The sequence below is a fragment of the Sphaerodactylus townsendi genome, linkage group LG02 (genome assembly GCF_021028975.2).
Source record: "Sphaerodactylus townsendi isolate TG3544 linkage group LG02, MPM_Stown_v2.3, whole genome shotgun sequence".
Taxonomy (NCBI): Eukaryota; Metazoa; Chordata; class Lepidosauria; order Squamata; family Sphaerodactylidae; genus Sphaerodactylus; species Sphaerodactylus townsendi.
In genome coordinates this window covers 141106164-141123685 of record NC_059426.1, presented here as the reverse complement: position 1 = coordinate 141123685, position 17522 = coordinate 141106164, and the positions used below count along the sequence as shown (strand labels likewise).

General features: G+C 44.1%; 2 protein-coding genes across 7 annotated transcripts in view; one reads left to right on the top strand and one right to left on the bottom strand.

Moving 5' to 3' along the window:
- Positions 1-23: 23 nt before the first annotated feature.
- On the bottom strand, positions 24-16810 carry BBOF1 (basal body orientation factor 1). Of its 2 annotated transcripts, XM_048484882.1 has the most exons (11): positions 16681-16810; positions 16293-16557; positions 14551-14616; positions 10592-10735; positions 7397-7477; positions 6198-6268; positions 5813-5957; positions 4595-5088; positions 2836-2940; positions 1535-1594; positions 24-383 (listed from the first exon to the last, which is right to left on the bottom strand). In XM_048484882.1, exons 1-11 carry the CDS (start codon positions 16722-16724, stop codon positions 266-268), a joined length of 1593 nt encoding a protein of 530 aa, XP_048340839.1. In that variant the 5' UTR covers positions 16725-16810; the 3' UTR covers positions 24-265. The 2 variants fall into 2 exon arrangements, with proteins under 2 accessions (XP_048340839.1, XP_048340840.1); XM_048484883.1 differs by lacking the exon at positions 14551-14616.
- A 9-nt stretch (positions 16811-16819) lies between these two features.
- Positions 16820-17522, top strand: part of ENTPD5 (ectonucleoside triphosphate diphosphohydrolase 5 (inactive)) — a 29053-nt gene continuing 28350 nt past the window's right edge. For 3 of the 5 annotated variants that reach the window (XM_048484890.1, XM_048484892.1, XM_048484885.1), the window contains exon 1: positions 16951-17437. The gene's annotated coding sequence lies outside the window, so the exon portion shown is untranslated. Of the gene's footprint in view, positions 16892-16950; positions 17438-17522 lie in introns of those variants that run through there. The other 2 variants (XM_048484886.1, XM_048484889.1) reach the window with 2 other exon arrangements.

Here is a 17522-nt window from a genome sequence, read left to right as displayed (position 1 = left end):
CAAAGCTTGATGCCCTCAGAATATATTTTGCCGAAATTTTATTTTGGAATCACAGTCATTGAATACAAACTCTTAAAAAAAAACTGAGCTCTGTGTCACGGAAATAATTTCCATTAAACTTCAAATTTATGTTCCATGTTGACATGAAAAAAATAAATATGCAGTTTCATAGTTGCAGCATCATTATCTTTATGGATGTGAAGTCCTGGGAGGAAGGCACGGGGAGAAAGCTTTCATGATGTCAACTGTTTAAGTCAAAGCCACCCTACTCTAGCAGGGGTGGTATAATCTGAATATCTGGAAGGTTTGTTTTATGTGTGGTTGACTCAGTCATTGGAGCCTGCTGAGTAATGAAAGTTGAGCTGGGAATAGCATCAGCTGACCTGTAACGGGAAAATAAATGATCAGCAGAAACCTATATGTTCACCAAGATTAGCCAAACTATGTGGTTTACATATCTGTTCCCCTAGTTGTACTTGATATATTTTGAGTTTGCCAGTGGGTATCCCTGACTACACATACCCACTCACTCACATGCCCAAGGAAGTGACTCGATAAGATATTGATCCCTCAGATTCCCTTCCTCTGAAAACAAATTTGTTTTCTATGAAAATCAGCAGATACACTTTTTAAAACAAAACCCATCATGTCCCATTCTTAATGTGATCTGGGTTGTGGTTCCCAAGCTCTAATTTTTTTCACAGGCCATGCTGATTTCCAGCTGGTCACCCATCACAGTTTATCTCCCTAGTTGCAGCTTCACAAAACTTCCAGTAACATGCAATATCTTTGCAACTCTTCTGTTAATCTCCCTCTCCTTTTCCAACATGGACAGAAATCCTAAAGTTCATAGCTGAGGGGTGGATACAGAGTATTTCCACTCCCCCAGACTGAACAGAGACAAGTAGTGTAGATTGCTGGAATGTCAAAATTTAAAAAGTGGGTTAGGGAAAACAATATTAGAAACATACAGAAAAGAAATTGGGGAGGGGGGAGATAATATCTGGAATATTGTCAGCAAGTGTCTGTGGGCCATACTTGGTGCCTCCTCCACTCATGGGAAACTGAACTAATTCCCCCATTTTAAACTCATTCAGATGAAGAAAATAAAAACAAGTGCCATCATTGATTGTAAGGAAATCTATATGATTAGAAAAACAGTGTGAATAACTAGATCAGCGAATTCCAACCAGGGTTCTGTGGTACCCTGGGGTGCTGTGAGCATGTCCCAGGGGTACCGTGGCAATGCTACCCCCCCCCCTCACTTTTGTGGTGTCTCCCACCAGCAAGGATATAGAGGTGGCCCAGGGGGCAGGGTCTGCCGCAAGGTCAGCAGCCACTTCCCACCCACCCACTTAACCCCATGCTTCCCTTCACCCTAGGAGGGGAAGGTGGGGGGTGGCAAGCAGGGGAACTGGGAGGGGAAGGTGGGGGGGGGGAGGATGGCAGGGGTACCATGAGATATGAAGAGTGAGGTCAAGGGTATCGTGACATGAAAAAGGTTGGAAAACACTGGACTAGATGCTATCCTTACCTAGATTTGCTTTTGGTAGTGGTAAACGAGGCTACAGGAACCAAAGCTTGACTATGTTTCCTAGAACCCGAGTGAAAGGAGAAACAAGTTAAGGATTGTAGGAACCATATTTTTTCCACTTCTTTCAAAATGCAAATTGATGCATATTATTCAAGTCATGGAGCCCAAATGCTTTCAGGAATTTCTGCTTATTCCCTCAAAGAAACACCTTTCTCTACAAATGCTGGCTGGTGGACCTTTGTCAAGCCGCCACTAGGGCAACATTCTTGATTATTGTCAGACTGTGGCCTGCATTTGTTTTCATGTCTGTTATTTTATAATGTGGCATTTGAAACTTTTAACACCGCTAAATAATTGTTTTTTGTTTTTCCTTAATCAACAGGTTTTTTTAAAAAAGTATATTGCAGCATAAAACTAGACAGGAAAGAAGTATAATAATTGCCTCTCAAGACAAATTATGCTGGTTTTAGCACATGTTTGTTCTGTTTGCAAGTTCTCTCTACATATGTTTTGGTGCTTTGTTAGAATTAACAGAAGTTACTTAACTAGAACTCCTACAGCTGTTTCTATAGCAATAAGCAGTGGTGGTGGAAAAGTCACAGCTGACTTATGGGTTTTTCAAGGCAAGAGACCTTCGGAGCAATTAACCATTGCCTGCCTCCATGTGCACGAGAGAGTTCTGAGAGAACTGTGACTGGCCCTAGGTTACCCAGCAGGCTTCATGTGGAGGAGGGGTGAGCTGAATCCCGCTCACCAGATTGGAGTCCACCACTCTTAACCACTACATCAGGCTGATTCTCTACAGCAATGAACTAGGACAATCCTTTTACTTCTCCAGTGCTATTGATTCACCCTCAGCATTCCATTACTAAACCCTACTTTCTCTTTTTACCTTTGCCTTGGTAGGGCCTATGCCACTTCCGTGTTCTGGATACTAAATGCAAATGACGATACGGGGCTATGAAAAAACCACTGCTTTCCCTGCTCTTCACTGTCAGGCTTTACCTTCACTCAGATAAAAGTCCCCCATTCTGAATCTTCTTTCCTAAACATGACATATCCAGCCCCTTTATTTTATAAGTACCTACAAATTTTCTACACACTGCTTTTCTGTGACTAACATGGGATAATCTATCTGCACAGCAGTAGTCACGCTCTAAACTCTCAAAAAATTTTTCAAGCTTCCTTGTCTGTCTGATTTTTTAGTGGTGATTTAGCAGTGCTGATGTGAGAACATAAGAACTCCAAAATGGGTGGACCCTAAGAACTCTGCCTACAACCCTTCGCAAACAGGACATTACCGGCTACGCAGGCCATTCATCTTTGCAAAAAGTAACCGCAGCACACTCTCCTTCTGCTCCCAGGTCAATTCAGAAATGTCTACTTTTCCCTTCTGGATATTGGTCCTAAAGGAGGATAACAAGTACCAAAAAATCCACAATTTACCAGTATAAAATGGCATTTAAATGACACCTTCCAAGAAATTATATTCCATTAAAGCTTTACAGCAATTTCAATCAATTCCTTCCTCCTGCTGCAGATCCACTTTGCCCTGATGCTGTTTCTGAGTTTCTGCAGACCCCAGGAACAAAACTAGGAGGTGCAATAGACTGCAGACAGAGGGGGCAGCAGATAAGTCCTGATCTGCAAGACCGCTGGTTGTCTGGATACACACATGATTTACGTTTTCTTTTTTAAAAACTTGGCTTGTATGAAAGTAAGGTGATTTATGCAGCTAATATTGCTTGCTGGCCCTTCAGTCTTTGCTCAGTTGAAACTAGGGTCTCTATTAAACAATAACCACCAGTGGCACCTTAAATACTAGCAATTTTTGCCCATAACCTTTTCTGAGTCAGAGATCACTTCATCAGATCCATGAAGTTAACATCTATAGCAGTTTTTTATTCTTGAAAGTTGCAAGCTGCAGAAAGGCAGGCAAGAGGAAATACAACAAAGAGAAACAACAATCAAAGGCCGTTTCCGCACGGGCATTTAATGGCGGCCTGGAGACGGCAAAAACGCCGTCTCCAGGCCGCCATTCACACAGGGGGCACAGCTGCATCACAGCCGCGCCACGAAGCCGGTGTTTCCCCAGTGCGCTCGGAAGCGCACTTGTTGGGGAAACGCAGCCTTGAAGCCGCTGCTGAGCGAACGGCAGCGGCTTCAAGACGCCTCCCCCCCCCACTCCCTCCCGGCACTTACCTTGTCCCCGGGCCTCCGGTGCGTCGCCGAGGCGTGGGGACATGCCCCCCATCCTGCACCGCTGGAGCAGGCGCGCAGGGCCGTGGGGGTGTGTCCACAGGCCTCGGCGATGTGCCGGAGGCCCGGGGACACGCCGGGTCGGCCAGGCGCCAGCGCTCTGCGGAGCCGGCATCCCGGCTCTTTCCAGGACCGTCCATGCGGACAGTCCCAGTGTTGCCGGGTCGGCGCGAAATGCGCCGACCTAGCCGCTTCCGGCTCCGTACGGAAACGGCCAAAGAGAACCCATTGCATTAATAGGGGGCAATGCCATTCCTAACTGCTGAAAATGGACAGAGTTGAGCACTGCCTAACATACAGGTCAGCCTTTCAGAATGCTTCAACTTGCATTAGTCCATGATTACAGGTAGCAAAAGTTTGCAGTGGGGTTTTCAGGAAAAATGGTAGGCCTTTTCTGGCAATCCTCCTAATGTTCACTGAGTATGGGCAACTGCCATATGGAAATATTTTTATTCTCAGTTACTGCCACATTAACTAGAACTTTAAAACTTTACTTCACCAGCAGACATATAAACAAATGTAAAGAAACCATTGCTTTACATTGCTCTGAAGAGCTCCGAAGACTTGCACAGATTAAAAAGTGAAAAACTGAAGAGTTTGGGCATTTTCCCTGTCAGTTGTGTTATACCAAGTTTTTCTCAGCACTGATCAATGTTGCAAGCACAACACTAAACTACTTCCCTCCCCTTCCCCAGACATTCCAAGCTGCGGTATGTTATTTCATAGAGATTTTCACACTCAGCTTCCATCCCAACTGAGTCAAAACTAGATCTAAAGCTTTTGCAGTTCCATCACATGTACCATTTCTCTGCTTCCTGAAGGTCCTTGTGCACGCTATTTGTGCTGTGGATGTTGTCATTAAAGGTTCTGATTTTAGGGTATTCGTCTTTCCCTGCAAATGCTGCCATCATTTTCCTCTGATAAGCAGCTTGGGCTACCTGCTTATAGCACTTCCTGCTGGTCATGATCTCCTGTTTCACCTGTTCCAGAGCATCCAAAAAGAATCTTTCCACCTCAGTCCTTTCGTCCAAAATATTTCTGGCCAGTTTCTTCACTCTGCACATCTCTCTCCCTTTTATCTCCAACAGCTGCTGCAGCTTCTCAATTTCTATATAACCGGCCCGGTTCTTTACCAAAGCTGTATGTTGAGTCTTTTTAATTTCTGCTTTAAATTCTGTGGCCATGTGACAAAGAGCAATTTCCAGTTTTTTCACCTTGTCTTCCAGCTCCTGAATCTGTGCTTTATGTTTGGTACTTTGCTGGATCTTCTCCTGAATTAAAATTTCTTTTGTTTCCTTTAGAAAAAGATCAAAAATTGCAAGAGACATACTGTTTATTCAACAACTATTTATTTAAATAGGTGCAATGTAAACTCTAAGGGAATAATCTATTACTTCATAGTTTTAAATTTTCCTTCATTAAATCAAAGGAGCCAAGGTTGAAGGCACACCATTATGAAAACAACAGACATACCAATTCTTCCAATCCTTGCTGAATCTGGTGAAAAAGAAGCTAACAGTCCCATCCTTAAGCACAGTTACATCCTTCTAACTCCACTGAAGTCAGCAGATTTCAGGGGAATATCTGTAGAAAATGGTGCCCAGGGCAAGCACTGGTCCTACCCCACCCCAAACTCCATGTGGAGTTTGGGGGCCGGTGTACCATTCAGCACTGGATTCAGCTTGGCTGGTTTCATTTCAACAGTGGCCGCTTGGAGGCTGTGGGGCCGAGGCTGGCACGTGCCCTGCCTTGTCCCACCCTAGATTGTACATCTATATTTATTGTTCAGAAGAAATGAAGGAGGTAATTATTTGATGTATACAAATCTCATTAACTCCTTTCAAAAGGAAGCCTGTTTTTTTGCACAAACCGGAGACCAGAGTTTCATCTTTCTAAGGTACTGCCACCCACTAGCAACTTTTACATGAATCTTCATGCAGATATACTAGTGAGATGCCCCTGAACATATATTTTAAGATCTCTTCTTTAAGCATGAATAGTAAATATGCTAATAAGAACCGTCTCTAGCAAGAGAAAAGCATTTTTCTCTTCCAATTTTTCCTTGGATTTTTGTAATTCTTCTGTTTCCTTCATATGATTTGAGAGAGCCTCATGAAGACGAATGTTCTCTGCAAAAACTGCTCTTCCTGCTTTGTTCAACTTCCTGAGAAAGGACAAAGGAAATTCAACAGTTGGTATCACAGACTTAGTATATTAGTCACAATACTGTACAGAACACCAACTGCAAACCAAACATGAGTTCATGAAGATAGTAAGATTACTTTGTGACTAGGATTGTATTTAATATTAAAAATTAAGTACCCATTTGGATTACCTATAAATTATCCTACTATGTGTTGCACCCTAGCAAGATTAAAGAATACTGAAATCAGATAAATCTTACATGATGGCTTCATGGTGGGCCCTTTCTGCCAGCATTATGATTTTCTTCTCTGCTTCTCTTTCCAATCGTTGCTTAGAGGGAAAAAAAGACAAATATACAAGAACTGAGAGATTTTGTAATAAAAGCCGGGCACAAAGTAGCATTCAGATTTCAAAAATATAAGGAGAAAACATTTGACATTTCTAGGAAAAGGCAAAAGAAGGTCCCATGGCAAACAGTAATGTCCAATAATAACAACAAAATTCTTACAATCCCTAAGACCCAACCCATTTCCTCAAAAGATATAACTATTTTCTTAAGGATTATTTCATTGAATACAGACAAAGTATCACAAATTGGGCTTCATATAATACTTTAGCTGAATTAAGGCTTTACTAAGACTACCCAAACTGCATCCTAGGAAAATCTAATACATCTTGCAATATAGAAGAGTTGTTTTCTATACCCTGCCCTTCTCTACCATATGGAGTCTCAAAGTAGCTTACAATTGCCTCTCCACCACTTCCCACACACACACTACAGGCACCTTGTGAAGTGGGTGGGGCTGGGAGAGTTCTGGAAGAACCGTGATTAGTCCAAAGTCACCCATCAGGCTTCATATGGAGAAATATGGAATCAAACCCAGTTCTCCAGATTATAGTCTGCCGCTCTTAACCACTACACCATGCTGGCTCTCAGGAGAAAGGGACACATTAAGCTGTGGAAGTAACAAATTTTTGCAAAACACAGCTACAGAAATAGATAAAAGCAGAAGGTCAACCCAAACCAAGGAAAATGAACCTACATGAATGAACTGCACCAGCATTCCAAGGCTACATCCAGATAGCAGGAAAAAGTCTCAAATCGTCAGGATCAATGCCTTCCATCTCCTGCTTCCTTCATATGCACAGTTGCAATCAAATACTTCCTGGTTCAGTTTGATGAGTTTTCTCAATTTCTGTGCCTTAAACTCATCAGGGGTTCCTTCCTCTCTCAGTAACTGGGGTTTTAAATCAGGATCTGCTTTACAATTCGTTACTGAGAAAGATGCTTCAGGCAGTCTTAATCACTACACCACACTGGCCATCCATGAAGAATGTAAAGTCAAAGTTACTCCCCAGAAGCTGCATGGACTAGAAGGAATCAGTAAAACTGAAGCAGACAAGTACATATAACGTCACCTAAATTAAAACTCTCTGTAATTCTCTAAAACACTATACCTTTTCTTCAAGAAACTTTCTTTCCAACCTGCACATTGTCTCCTGATGTTCTTTTTTTGTGTAAGCCAAGTTGTCTTTCAGCTAGGATTGGAAGAAGTATGTTATCATTATTTCAGCTTTCTACATGACAGTCCAAATGATGTTCCTTAGAGATACTTCACACTTCTCCTCCGCACCCCAGTGTTTCTGACACTCAGGCCCTTTCTGCACGGGCCTAATACGACGCCGTTCGCACGGGGGCGCAGCTGTTTCGCAGCCGCGCTGCCCTCGCTCCGCCTGAGCGGCGCAAAGCCGCCATTTTCCTACCTCGCTTCCCGAGCTAGGTTTATGGAAAACGGCAGCTTTGAGCAAACGGCAGCGGCTCGAAGGCACCTTCCCTCCCCCCATGTCCGGTCAACCTACCTGCTCTGCGGCCCTCCGGTGCATCGCCGAGGCCAGGGGACACACTCCCTCTGCCCTGCGACTCCGGGGAAGTCGCGCAGGGCAGGGGCCATGTCCCCTGGCCTTGGTGACGTGCTGGAGGGCCGCAGAGCAGGTAGGTCGACCGGACGACGGCGCAGCACAGCGCCGTCGTCCCAGTAGGTTCTGGGACCGTTCATGCGAACGGTCCCAGAGAGGGTGCTGTGTGGTTTCCGGGCTGTATGGCCGTGTTCTAGCAGCATTCTCTCCTGACGTTTCGCCTGCATCTGTGGCTGGCATCTACCTGGTCCCAGAGAGGTTGCATCTGTGGCTGCATCTGTGGCTGGCATCTACCTGGTCCCAGAGAGGTTGGGTCGGCATCATGTACGCCGACCCAACCCCTACCGTGGCCGTGCGGAAACGGCCTCTGATGCATGTGTGTTCGTTTAGCATTTATTTGATCTCACTACAATGCCATCTTCAGATTTATAGCTAGCCTTCTATTACAATTTCATATATTTGAGTTCACTCTGGGAGCACTCTTTCAATACAGAATGTTCTTATGTTCTAATTCTCCAATTCTGACAAATTTTCAGCTTTATATCACCCATGTACTATGTGTACATATATTATCTGAAGCAAAATATATTTGTCTTTTTACAGTTTTACTGGAAGTTACTAAGATGTTGGATATTCTACTAAAATCTAAGAAACCCATAACATTTTGAAATCCTTTCTCACCAAATGCATCAGACCACTGCATTTCTACAGTAAAAGTCACACCTTGGCAGACTGCAGCTGAGCCCAGTAGTATGAAGTATAAAAAGTTCTGTTATCCTCCTGAATTCCCCTGCAACTCAAAATCATGAACTGAGAAAGAATGTGATGGGGAAAGGCCTCATTTTGAACCCTACTAAGAGATGGTGCTTACTAATTTAGTCTCAGGAGGTGTTCCATTTCCTAAGGAATTCTTTAGTTACTCTAGGACATCACCTCAAAGTGAAATAGGAACTATCAATGTTCATGCTAACAAAGCACCAAAAATTAACTGGAAATATTCTCATTAGCTAGCATAAAACAGAAGCATCTTGCAAGGGAGCTCCATGGATAAATTCTTAGCAAACCAATTTCCATATACATGTATTTTTAGAAAGCACAAAGGGAACATGAAAAGTAACACTCTTGAACAGTGAAGAAAGCATCGACTATACCTCTACGGAGAAGCTAAATATTAGATAATTTCTACCTCATAATCAAATGACAATCAAAGGTGCACACAAAAGAACTGGTTCCAGATTGGTAAATTAGCTGTCAAATTCTTCTTCCCTGTAGTTACTACTCATACATATGTTTTAATCCAACATTCCACTAACTCAAGGCTGTTACAAATACAGCTCTTTTATTTTACAATCTCCCCATGACCCAGATCTTTAATCCTCAGGGACATTATACATATTGAAACCAACTAAGGGTGGGAAAAATACAAAATATAAGTTTGCACTTAGATAATTTACAGTGGCCTTTAAGACAAAAACATTGATTTTAAAAATTATTTCTAAGGAAATTATAGTTTCTAAACAAGAATTGCTATGATTTTGTCTCCTTTTGCTTTTTACATTTTTTTAGTCCACTTTTATCAGAGGTGTAGGAGGGAAAATGGTGCCTGAGGCAACACCTGCTCCAGACCCCCCTACCCCATCCCACCCCACTCACCTGTTCTGACAGCAGGCCTGCCAGGCTGCTCCTTTAGCCGGTGGAGGCTCCGCTGGCTGAAGGAGCAGCCTGATGGGGCCAAGGGGTGGCCGGCGGTAGCCCACCCTGGCGGGGCCAGGCCAAGGGGAGGGGTGCAGGGGGCAATTCTCCGTCCCCCATGTGACCCTCTGGCATAGACCTGGGAACATATGACTCCACTTTATGCCTCTGTACTTTATGATAGTATAATAAAATTCAACTTTATTACTTAAAAGGTTTATTCCTTATTTTATAGAAGTATTGCACCACAAATACATTTAGGTATGCACAGCCTTTTTAAAATCCTTCAACCAGCACTGGAGAAGGTTAGATGCAAGGCACCTGTACTTGTCACCTGTTCCCTGCCTAACAATTATTTTCTGCATCTATGATTTTAATACCACCAGCTTGGATTAGAAGAGTTGCAAATACATGCTTGAAAATATGCTGTCAAAACTTAACGCAGAACCAGAAACGATAAAGCAAATTTTAAAATCCTTAATTCACTGATTTTTTTTCCATTTCTAAGCCTTGCATAACAATTTTAGAGAGCTGGTTCAAGTTTCTCATCTTTGAATGTTAAAAAATACTCAGAAATTGGAGGAAGATCATGCATGCTTTCCTAAGCTCTCTGGAGGAAGGGTGGGAGAAAGAGGTAATAAACAGAAATTGTATCACCCATCCTTGTAACATTCATCCTTGACAATCACATATAAATGATATGATTGAGGCTGCCAAAATGGTTTGTCCTAGATCTAGTAAAGATTTTTCCATTTACATTGATTGAGGAGCTGTGATAATTTTTTCACAGTATGAAATGTATTTTGTGATTTGATATCAAACAGGAATTTCTTTTTATCCTTGTTTTATTTGATTCCAGTATTTAAGGATACATTTTATTTTTGTGACTTACAGTGCCAGTCTAAGCAAAATTACACCCTTCAAAGTTCACTGAGGTCAGTGGCCTTAGGCTGGTATAAATCTGCTTAGATTCTCTTCCAATTTAATATATATTTATATTTACATAATTTATATTTACATAATATATGTTTCTAATAATCTTACATCTTCAAGTTCTTTCTCCATGCTTGCTTTCTCTTTACGAAATTCCTTTATCATTTTCAGTTCAATCTGAATAAGACCAATTTCTTTAGCCTTTTTCTGGAATTTCTCCTCCATCTCTTCCAGCTGTTTGGTGAACTGCTCAGCCTGCAAATTAGATATTTAGCAAGAAGTGAACACCTAAGACACATACATGGGGCAAGCATGGACGTAGGTAAGGGTGGGGGGGGTTCTCGGGTTTGAACCTCCCCATTCATGTCCGAAGCTCCACCCCTCCGTTTGTGGGTTTTAAAAACATTTTAGTGCTTCTTTGGTCTTTGGCCTGCAGGGGGCGCATTGTTTGGGCTAGCAGCACCTAACTTTCAGGGATTGTTTGGGGGACTCTCCTGATGATACTATCCAGGTTTGGCGAGGTTTGGTTCAGGGGGTCCAAAGTTATGGACTCCCAAGGGGGTGCCCCCATCCTCCATTGTTTCCAATGGGAGCTAACAGAAGATGGGGGCTACACTTTTGTGGGTCCATAACTTTGGACCCCCTGAACCAAACTTCACCAAACATGGGATGTATTATCAGGAGAGTGTCTTATTGATATCACCCAGGTTTTGTGAAGTTTGGTCCAGGGAGTCCAAAGCTATGGACTCCTAAAGGGGGTGCCCCCATCCCCATTGTTTCCAATGGGAGCTAATAGGACATGGGGCTACACCTTTGAGTGTCCATAACTTTGGACCCCCTGAACCAAACTTCACCAAACCTGGGTGGTATCATTAGGAGAGACTCCTAAAGATACCCTGACAGTTTGGTGCTTCTAGCTTAACCATTGCACCCCCTGACAGCAGGCACCCCCCAAATTTCCCCAGATTCTCCTTTTAAATCCACCCCCTTCGGCATGGATTTAAAGGGAGAATCTGAGGTCCTCAGTTTAGAAGAAGAAGAAGAGTTTGGATTTATATCCCCCCCTTTCTCTCCCCTTGTAGGAGACTCCAAAGGGGCTTACAATCTCCTTGCCCTTGCTCCCCTCACAAACAACTGTGAGGTGGGTGGAGGCTGAGGAGCTCCTGAAAAGCTGTGACTAGCCCAAGGTCACCCAGCTGGCATGTGTGGGAGTGCACAGGCTAATCTGAATTCCACAGATAAGCCTCCACAGCTCAAGTGGCAGAGCAGGGAATCAAACCCGGTTCCTCCAGATTAGAATGCACCTGCTCTTAACCACTACGCCACATTGAAAGTGATGCTGTTTCAGGGTGGGGGATAATCCACCCCAAACAGCATCACTTTCAGTGTTGTTTAACTAGGGACCCCAGATTCTCCCTTTAAGATGGATTTAAAAGGAGAATTTGGGCTCTCTAGTTTAAACACCATTGAAAGTGATGCTGTTTGGGGGTGGGATTCTTATCACAGCGGCTGCCCGGGGAGGGCGCAAAACTCAGATTTTGCACCAGGCTCCATTTTCCCTCTATGCCTCTGCCCAGATGGGAGGGGCAGGGGAGGGCAGGGCAGGGGAGTCTGCCATCCTCGGCCTCGGAGAGCTGCTTTTATAAGCCTCTGCCCAGAGGGGAGGGGCAGGGGAGGGCAGGGCAGGGCAGGGGAGTCTGCCATCCTCGGCCTCGGAGAGCTGCTTTTATAAGCGCTAGACCAGGGGTGGGGCTTGGGGAGGCATGGCCATGCCCTAGGGGCAGGTGGGGGTGTAGCCCCCCCAACCCCCCCCCCCCATAAAAAATCTATACCTACGTCCCTGGGGGCAAGTAACAGTAAAAAAAAATTATGTACCTCCAGCATCATTTTGAAGTGCAGGCTAGTTAACAGCAATGAATGTAAAAGTACGTACATAGGGAAAACCTACCTTCTGGGCTGGCTAGCACCTGCCCTTATAAGAACATAAGAACATAAGAACAAGCCAGCTGGATCAGACCAGAGTCCATCTAGTCCAGCTCTCTGCTACTCGCAGTGGCCCACCAGGTGCCTTTGGGAGTTCACATGTAGGATGTGAAAGCAATGGCCTATCAAGGCTGTTGCTCCCGAGGCACCCTGGACTGTTAAGGCATTTGCAATCTCCAGATCAAAGAGGATCAAGATTGGTAGCCATAAAATTGACTTCTCCCTCCATAAATCTGTCCAAGCCCCTTTTAAAGCTATCCAGGTTAATGCACATCACCACCTCCTGTGGCAGCATATTCCAAACACCAATCACACGTTAGCATTGAAGAAGTGTTTTCCTTTTATTAGTCCTAATTCTTCTTCCCCGTAGCATTTTCAATGAATGCCCCTGGTTCTAGTATTGTGAGAAAGAGAGAAAAATTTCTCTCTGCTCAACATTTTCTACCCCATGCATAATTTTATAGACTTCAGAAATCATATCCCCCCTCAGACGTCTCCTCTCCAAACTAAAGAGTCTCCAAACGCTGCAGCCTTTTCCTCATCAAGGAAGGTGCTCCAGTCCCTCAATCATCCTCGTTGCCCTTCTCTGCACTTTTTTCTATCTCTTCAATATCCTTTTTGAGATGTAGTGACCAGAACTGAACACAGTATTACTCCAAGTGTGGTTAAGCACCACGTTTTATATAAGGGCATGACAATCTTTGCAGTTTTATTATCAATTCCTTTCCTGATTATCCCCAGCATAGAGTTTGCCTTTTTTCACAGCTGCCATACATTGAGTTGACATTCCCATGGAACTATCAATTAAGACGCCAAAATCCCTTTCCTGCCTCAGTGACTGATAGCACTGACCCCTGTAGCGTGTATGTGAAAGTTAGATTTTTTGCCCCTATGTGCATCACTTTGCATTTTGCTACATTGAACTGCATTTGCCATTTCTTAGCCCACTCACCTAATTTATCAAGGTCCGCTTGGACCTCCTCAAGAATCCTTTGTGGTTCCCACCACCCTACATAATTTGGTATCATCTGCAAACTTACACCACGCTTACCCACCCCTACTTCCAGGTCATTTATGGGTAGGTTAAAGAGCACTGGTGCCACAACGGACCCCTGGGGGACACCACTCCCCACATCTCTCCATTGTGAGAATTTCCCATTTACACCCACTCTTTGCTTCCTGTTTCTCAACCAGTTTTTAATCCATAGGAGGACTTCCCCTCTTATTCCTTCATTGTTGAGTTTTCTCAATAGTCTCTGGTGAGGAACTTTGTCAAAAGCCTTTTGGAAATCCAAGTAGACAATGTCCACTGGTTCCCCCTTATCCACATGCCTATTTACATCCTCAAAGAACTCTAGTAAGTTTGTAAGACAGGATTTGCCTCTGCAAAAGCCATGCTGACTCTTTCTCAGCAGGTTTTGCTTTTGTACATGTTTTATAATTTTATCTTTAATGACAGATTCTACTAATTCACCAGGAAATTATCTTTGGTTTGGTCTTGAAGACTTCATACTGCTTGGGACCAGACGCATAGTGGCAATGGGGACATCCAGGGCAGCTTGTCCTGGGCACCGCCATTGCCATCACGTTTCAGGGCGGGGGCCTTTTGGGGGCGCGCGGGCACTCATGCCCCTGGGCGCAGTCCCCCCTCCCTTCATCACTGCTTGGGACTGCTGTTAGTGACTTTAACATGCTGGGATCCCAAGGGTGGGGATTAGAGGGATGTTTAGGGAAGGGATATTAACCAAGAAAAGCTGGTTTGTATCCGTTCGCAGTGTTCCTGTTCAATAACTGATTTCTGCACCCAAGCTCAGTTGTTGCAGGGAGGTCAATAGACAGTATTACATTGTCATTTTTGCACTGTTCTGATTTTGTAAATCAGTTTTAATGATTGTGTTACATTGCTTTTATTACACTAATACATTTTATTATTGCCTGGAAATTCAATGACAAAGATGAAAAATGAAGTAACTATACATGAATAAATAAATGCCATATAATTTCATCTATTGTATCACTCTATTAATCCAAACTGAGATGTGCTTTAAGTGCGCCTATGTTACCAATAGCATCAAAAGTTTATTCACCACTTTTTCATTTTCTTCTTTGGCTTGCTGCTTTAACTCATTCATCTGCTGCTTCATTTTCTCAAGCTATGAAACAAAACAAAAATCCACAGAGAATTCAGAAAGAAAAAACTTTTCTAGTCACTGCCTTATATCAGCAACTCGAAACCCAGTTCTCACATCTCAAGCTCTGTCCAAATCAACCCAATAAATATTTGAGGAAAGGCACTCTGTATAAGCCTGGTTGAGTAAGCATATTGTTCTGCAGTAGAAAAGCAAGATTGGAGTCCAGCAGCACTATAAAGACCAACAAGGCATAAGAATCAAAGCTTCCTTCATCAGCTTCCTTCATCAGAGGAAGGGAGCTTTGACTCATGGAAGTTTATACTTTGGAAATCTTGTTGGTCTTTAGTTGATGCTAGATTTGAGTCCTACTCTTGTATAAGCCTAGGTGCCTCACTGCAAGGCTGACTGAAAGACTTGTCCTTAACTGAGTATAGTTTCCCCTCTTCTAGATGAGATGTACTTTGCACATGCTCAATGGCCCAAGCTTGCAACTCCCTCCAATTCCCCCCAGCTGTGTCTTCAGAAAGGTATTACCAGGTGTCCCTATAATCCTCATCTTCAAAAATATCATAGTGGGAATGGGAAATGATATTTGGTCTGAAAGCCCTATAGCTCCACTCTTGCTATGTGCTGGAGAAACAGCATGCACAGGCTGTTAAAATGGTGAAAAGAATATCTCAGAGCACTTGGTGGCGATTCTAATGTTCACTGAAAAAAACAGGGGCAGTGTCTAGACAAAGACTATGGACAAGACTCTGTGGCAAGGGAAGGGTGGTTGTTATGGATTAAATGGAGGCTACAATCCATGTGGATGATTGGACACATACCACGAAGTACTTTAGTGATGCAGGAATAAAAACCATAGGGCATAAGGACATAAGAAATATGTCATCATACAAAATGGATATTGCTAGAAACTGTTAGTATTTACATCCTAATTTCAAACGTTTCTTCCCCTACTGTTTTAGAAAAACCATTTTTTGAACACATAAGGTTAGAATTTCCAATGACAAAAGTTGGGGGAACAATTTTCTTTGAACACCCTCTCTTGCTGCGGACTTCCAAACTCACTACCTGTTGGGAGTGGCATTTCATGGACATTTTGGGCTGCAGTGAGAAGCGTGATGCAAGCAAGTCATGTTCCATTGAACCCAAACCCTTCTGTCAACAGAATTTTTGGTCATGATTCTTGCTGCAGTGTATGGATCACAATATTCATACACATTACTTTAAATAAGATTTTTGAGGCATTTTAATACATTTTAATAGTCTAAGAATGCCAAGAGACATTTCCCTACTTACCTTCTCTACGTTCGAAAGTACGAAATTTTGAATGAGACAGAACTGCATATTTAAGCAAATCCAGTCTCCAGTTCAGTTCCAAATGTGTACTCTTTTCAATTTGCAAAAGCAAGAATACATTAAAAGCAGAGTCACAAGTGAATTATTTTTCAGCCATATGATGACTCATAGTGGTACATGCCACACCTCCTTAAAACTATAATTGTTAATGGCCAGCATCTGACAGTAACCATTTTCTATTCGACTGGACACGTATGATCACCCTGCAGACAATTCCTTGATGTTGACCAAGTCAAAAGATGGCAAGTCTGAAAGGGATTAAATTGGGGGGGGGGGGGGGGACAATCCATGTGTATGATTAGACTCATATGATTAGCGAAGTCTTCCGTGCTTACCAGCTCATCCTTCTCGAAATCCTGCCTCTTGAGGAAGCTGATCACCTCCACCGTGTCTTTCTCCAGCTTTCGCTGCTGCAGCTCCAGCTCCTCGTTGTTGCGAGCCAGGCGCCGGGCGGCATCGCGGTACTCTTTGCGGGAGACCTCCGTCACCTCCAGCCTGGCCTCCCATAGCGCCGCCGCAGCTCTCGCCCTGAGGGCCTCGGGCTCCTTCTCCAAACTCTTCGATTCCGACTTACTGCCTCGGCTGCCGCCCTTCTTTGCCCTACGGAAGGGGATCAACAGCACCGGGCGAGTCAAGAACCTGGGCCAAGGAGGACAGCAGCCCTGCCCCCCCCGCTTCCCCCCCCCCCCCCGAAGATAAGCCCAGGCCGATCTTCCCTATTACCTCCCTCCCTTTGAGCCTTTGGTTTTGCCTTTCCCTTTCGCCATGGAAACGCACACTTCGCGTCCCCGGGCTTCTTTCCGAGGCGACCCGTTACTATGGAAACCAAATGGCGCGGACTAGTGACATCGACGCGGTCGCCGATGACGCGACGCGCTGTGTGTGTAGACGTGCCGCCGGCGAGATGTGGCGGGTTGGGGGCTTGGACGAGGCGGTGAGTGGCCAATTGCACGTGGGAGTGCGTTCAGGTGTCTTTCCCTTTTCTGGATAGCGACCAGTTTGGACCGGTTGCCGCTGCTGCTGCTGCCTTCTCGTGCACTTCTCGCTTTGTTCTCAGCTCTCAAATGCCCTGGCTGTGTGTCTGTGGTTGCATTTTCAAGCTGCCGCTCCATGCAGCTTCATTGTACCTATGCTGTGCCCGCATCTTACGGTCTCTCCGCCAGAGACTTGCCCTCTGTTGCAGCACGTTACATCAAAACTGTGGGAAATCCGTCAGAAGCTTCGTTGGCACTTGGTCACTTTCGAAAATATCCTGTTTGTGCCGAAGCAGTGGTTTCAACATCAGAAAAAAATACGAGATTTCACGAAGGACAAATTCATCTAATTTATGAGTTAGTCTTGGAAAGAGTATTGTCTCTTCCCCCAATTTCTAGTTGTACCTAGTGTGGTATAGTGTTGCGGGAGCGCTTTGGGGTAAACTTTTCCAGGTGGTTGAAATTGAACTGGTACGATTCCAACTGGAACAGTGTGACACAACAGGGTGAGTCAAACATACCTCTTCGTTTCTCCCAGGCATGCTTGACTTTGCACCTTTCCCTTCCGTAAGCATTCACCTTGGTAAATAA

Bases quoted from the DNA above. Each gene is read 5' to 3' on its own strand.
- BBOF1 (XM_048484882.1), bottom strand. From the start codon at position 16,724: ATGGCGAAAGGGAAAGGCAAAACCAAAGGCTCAAAGGGAGGGAG. The intron at 14,617-16,292 runs GTAAGCACGGAA...TTTGTTTCATAG, and splicing joins ATTTCGAGAAGGATGAGCTG to CTTGAGAAAATGAAGCAGCA. The intron at 5,089-5,812 runs GTTCTTATTAGC...CTTTTTCTAAAG, and splicing joins CTTTTCTCTTGCTAGAGACG to GAAACAAAAGAAATTTTAAT.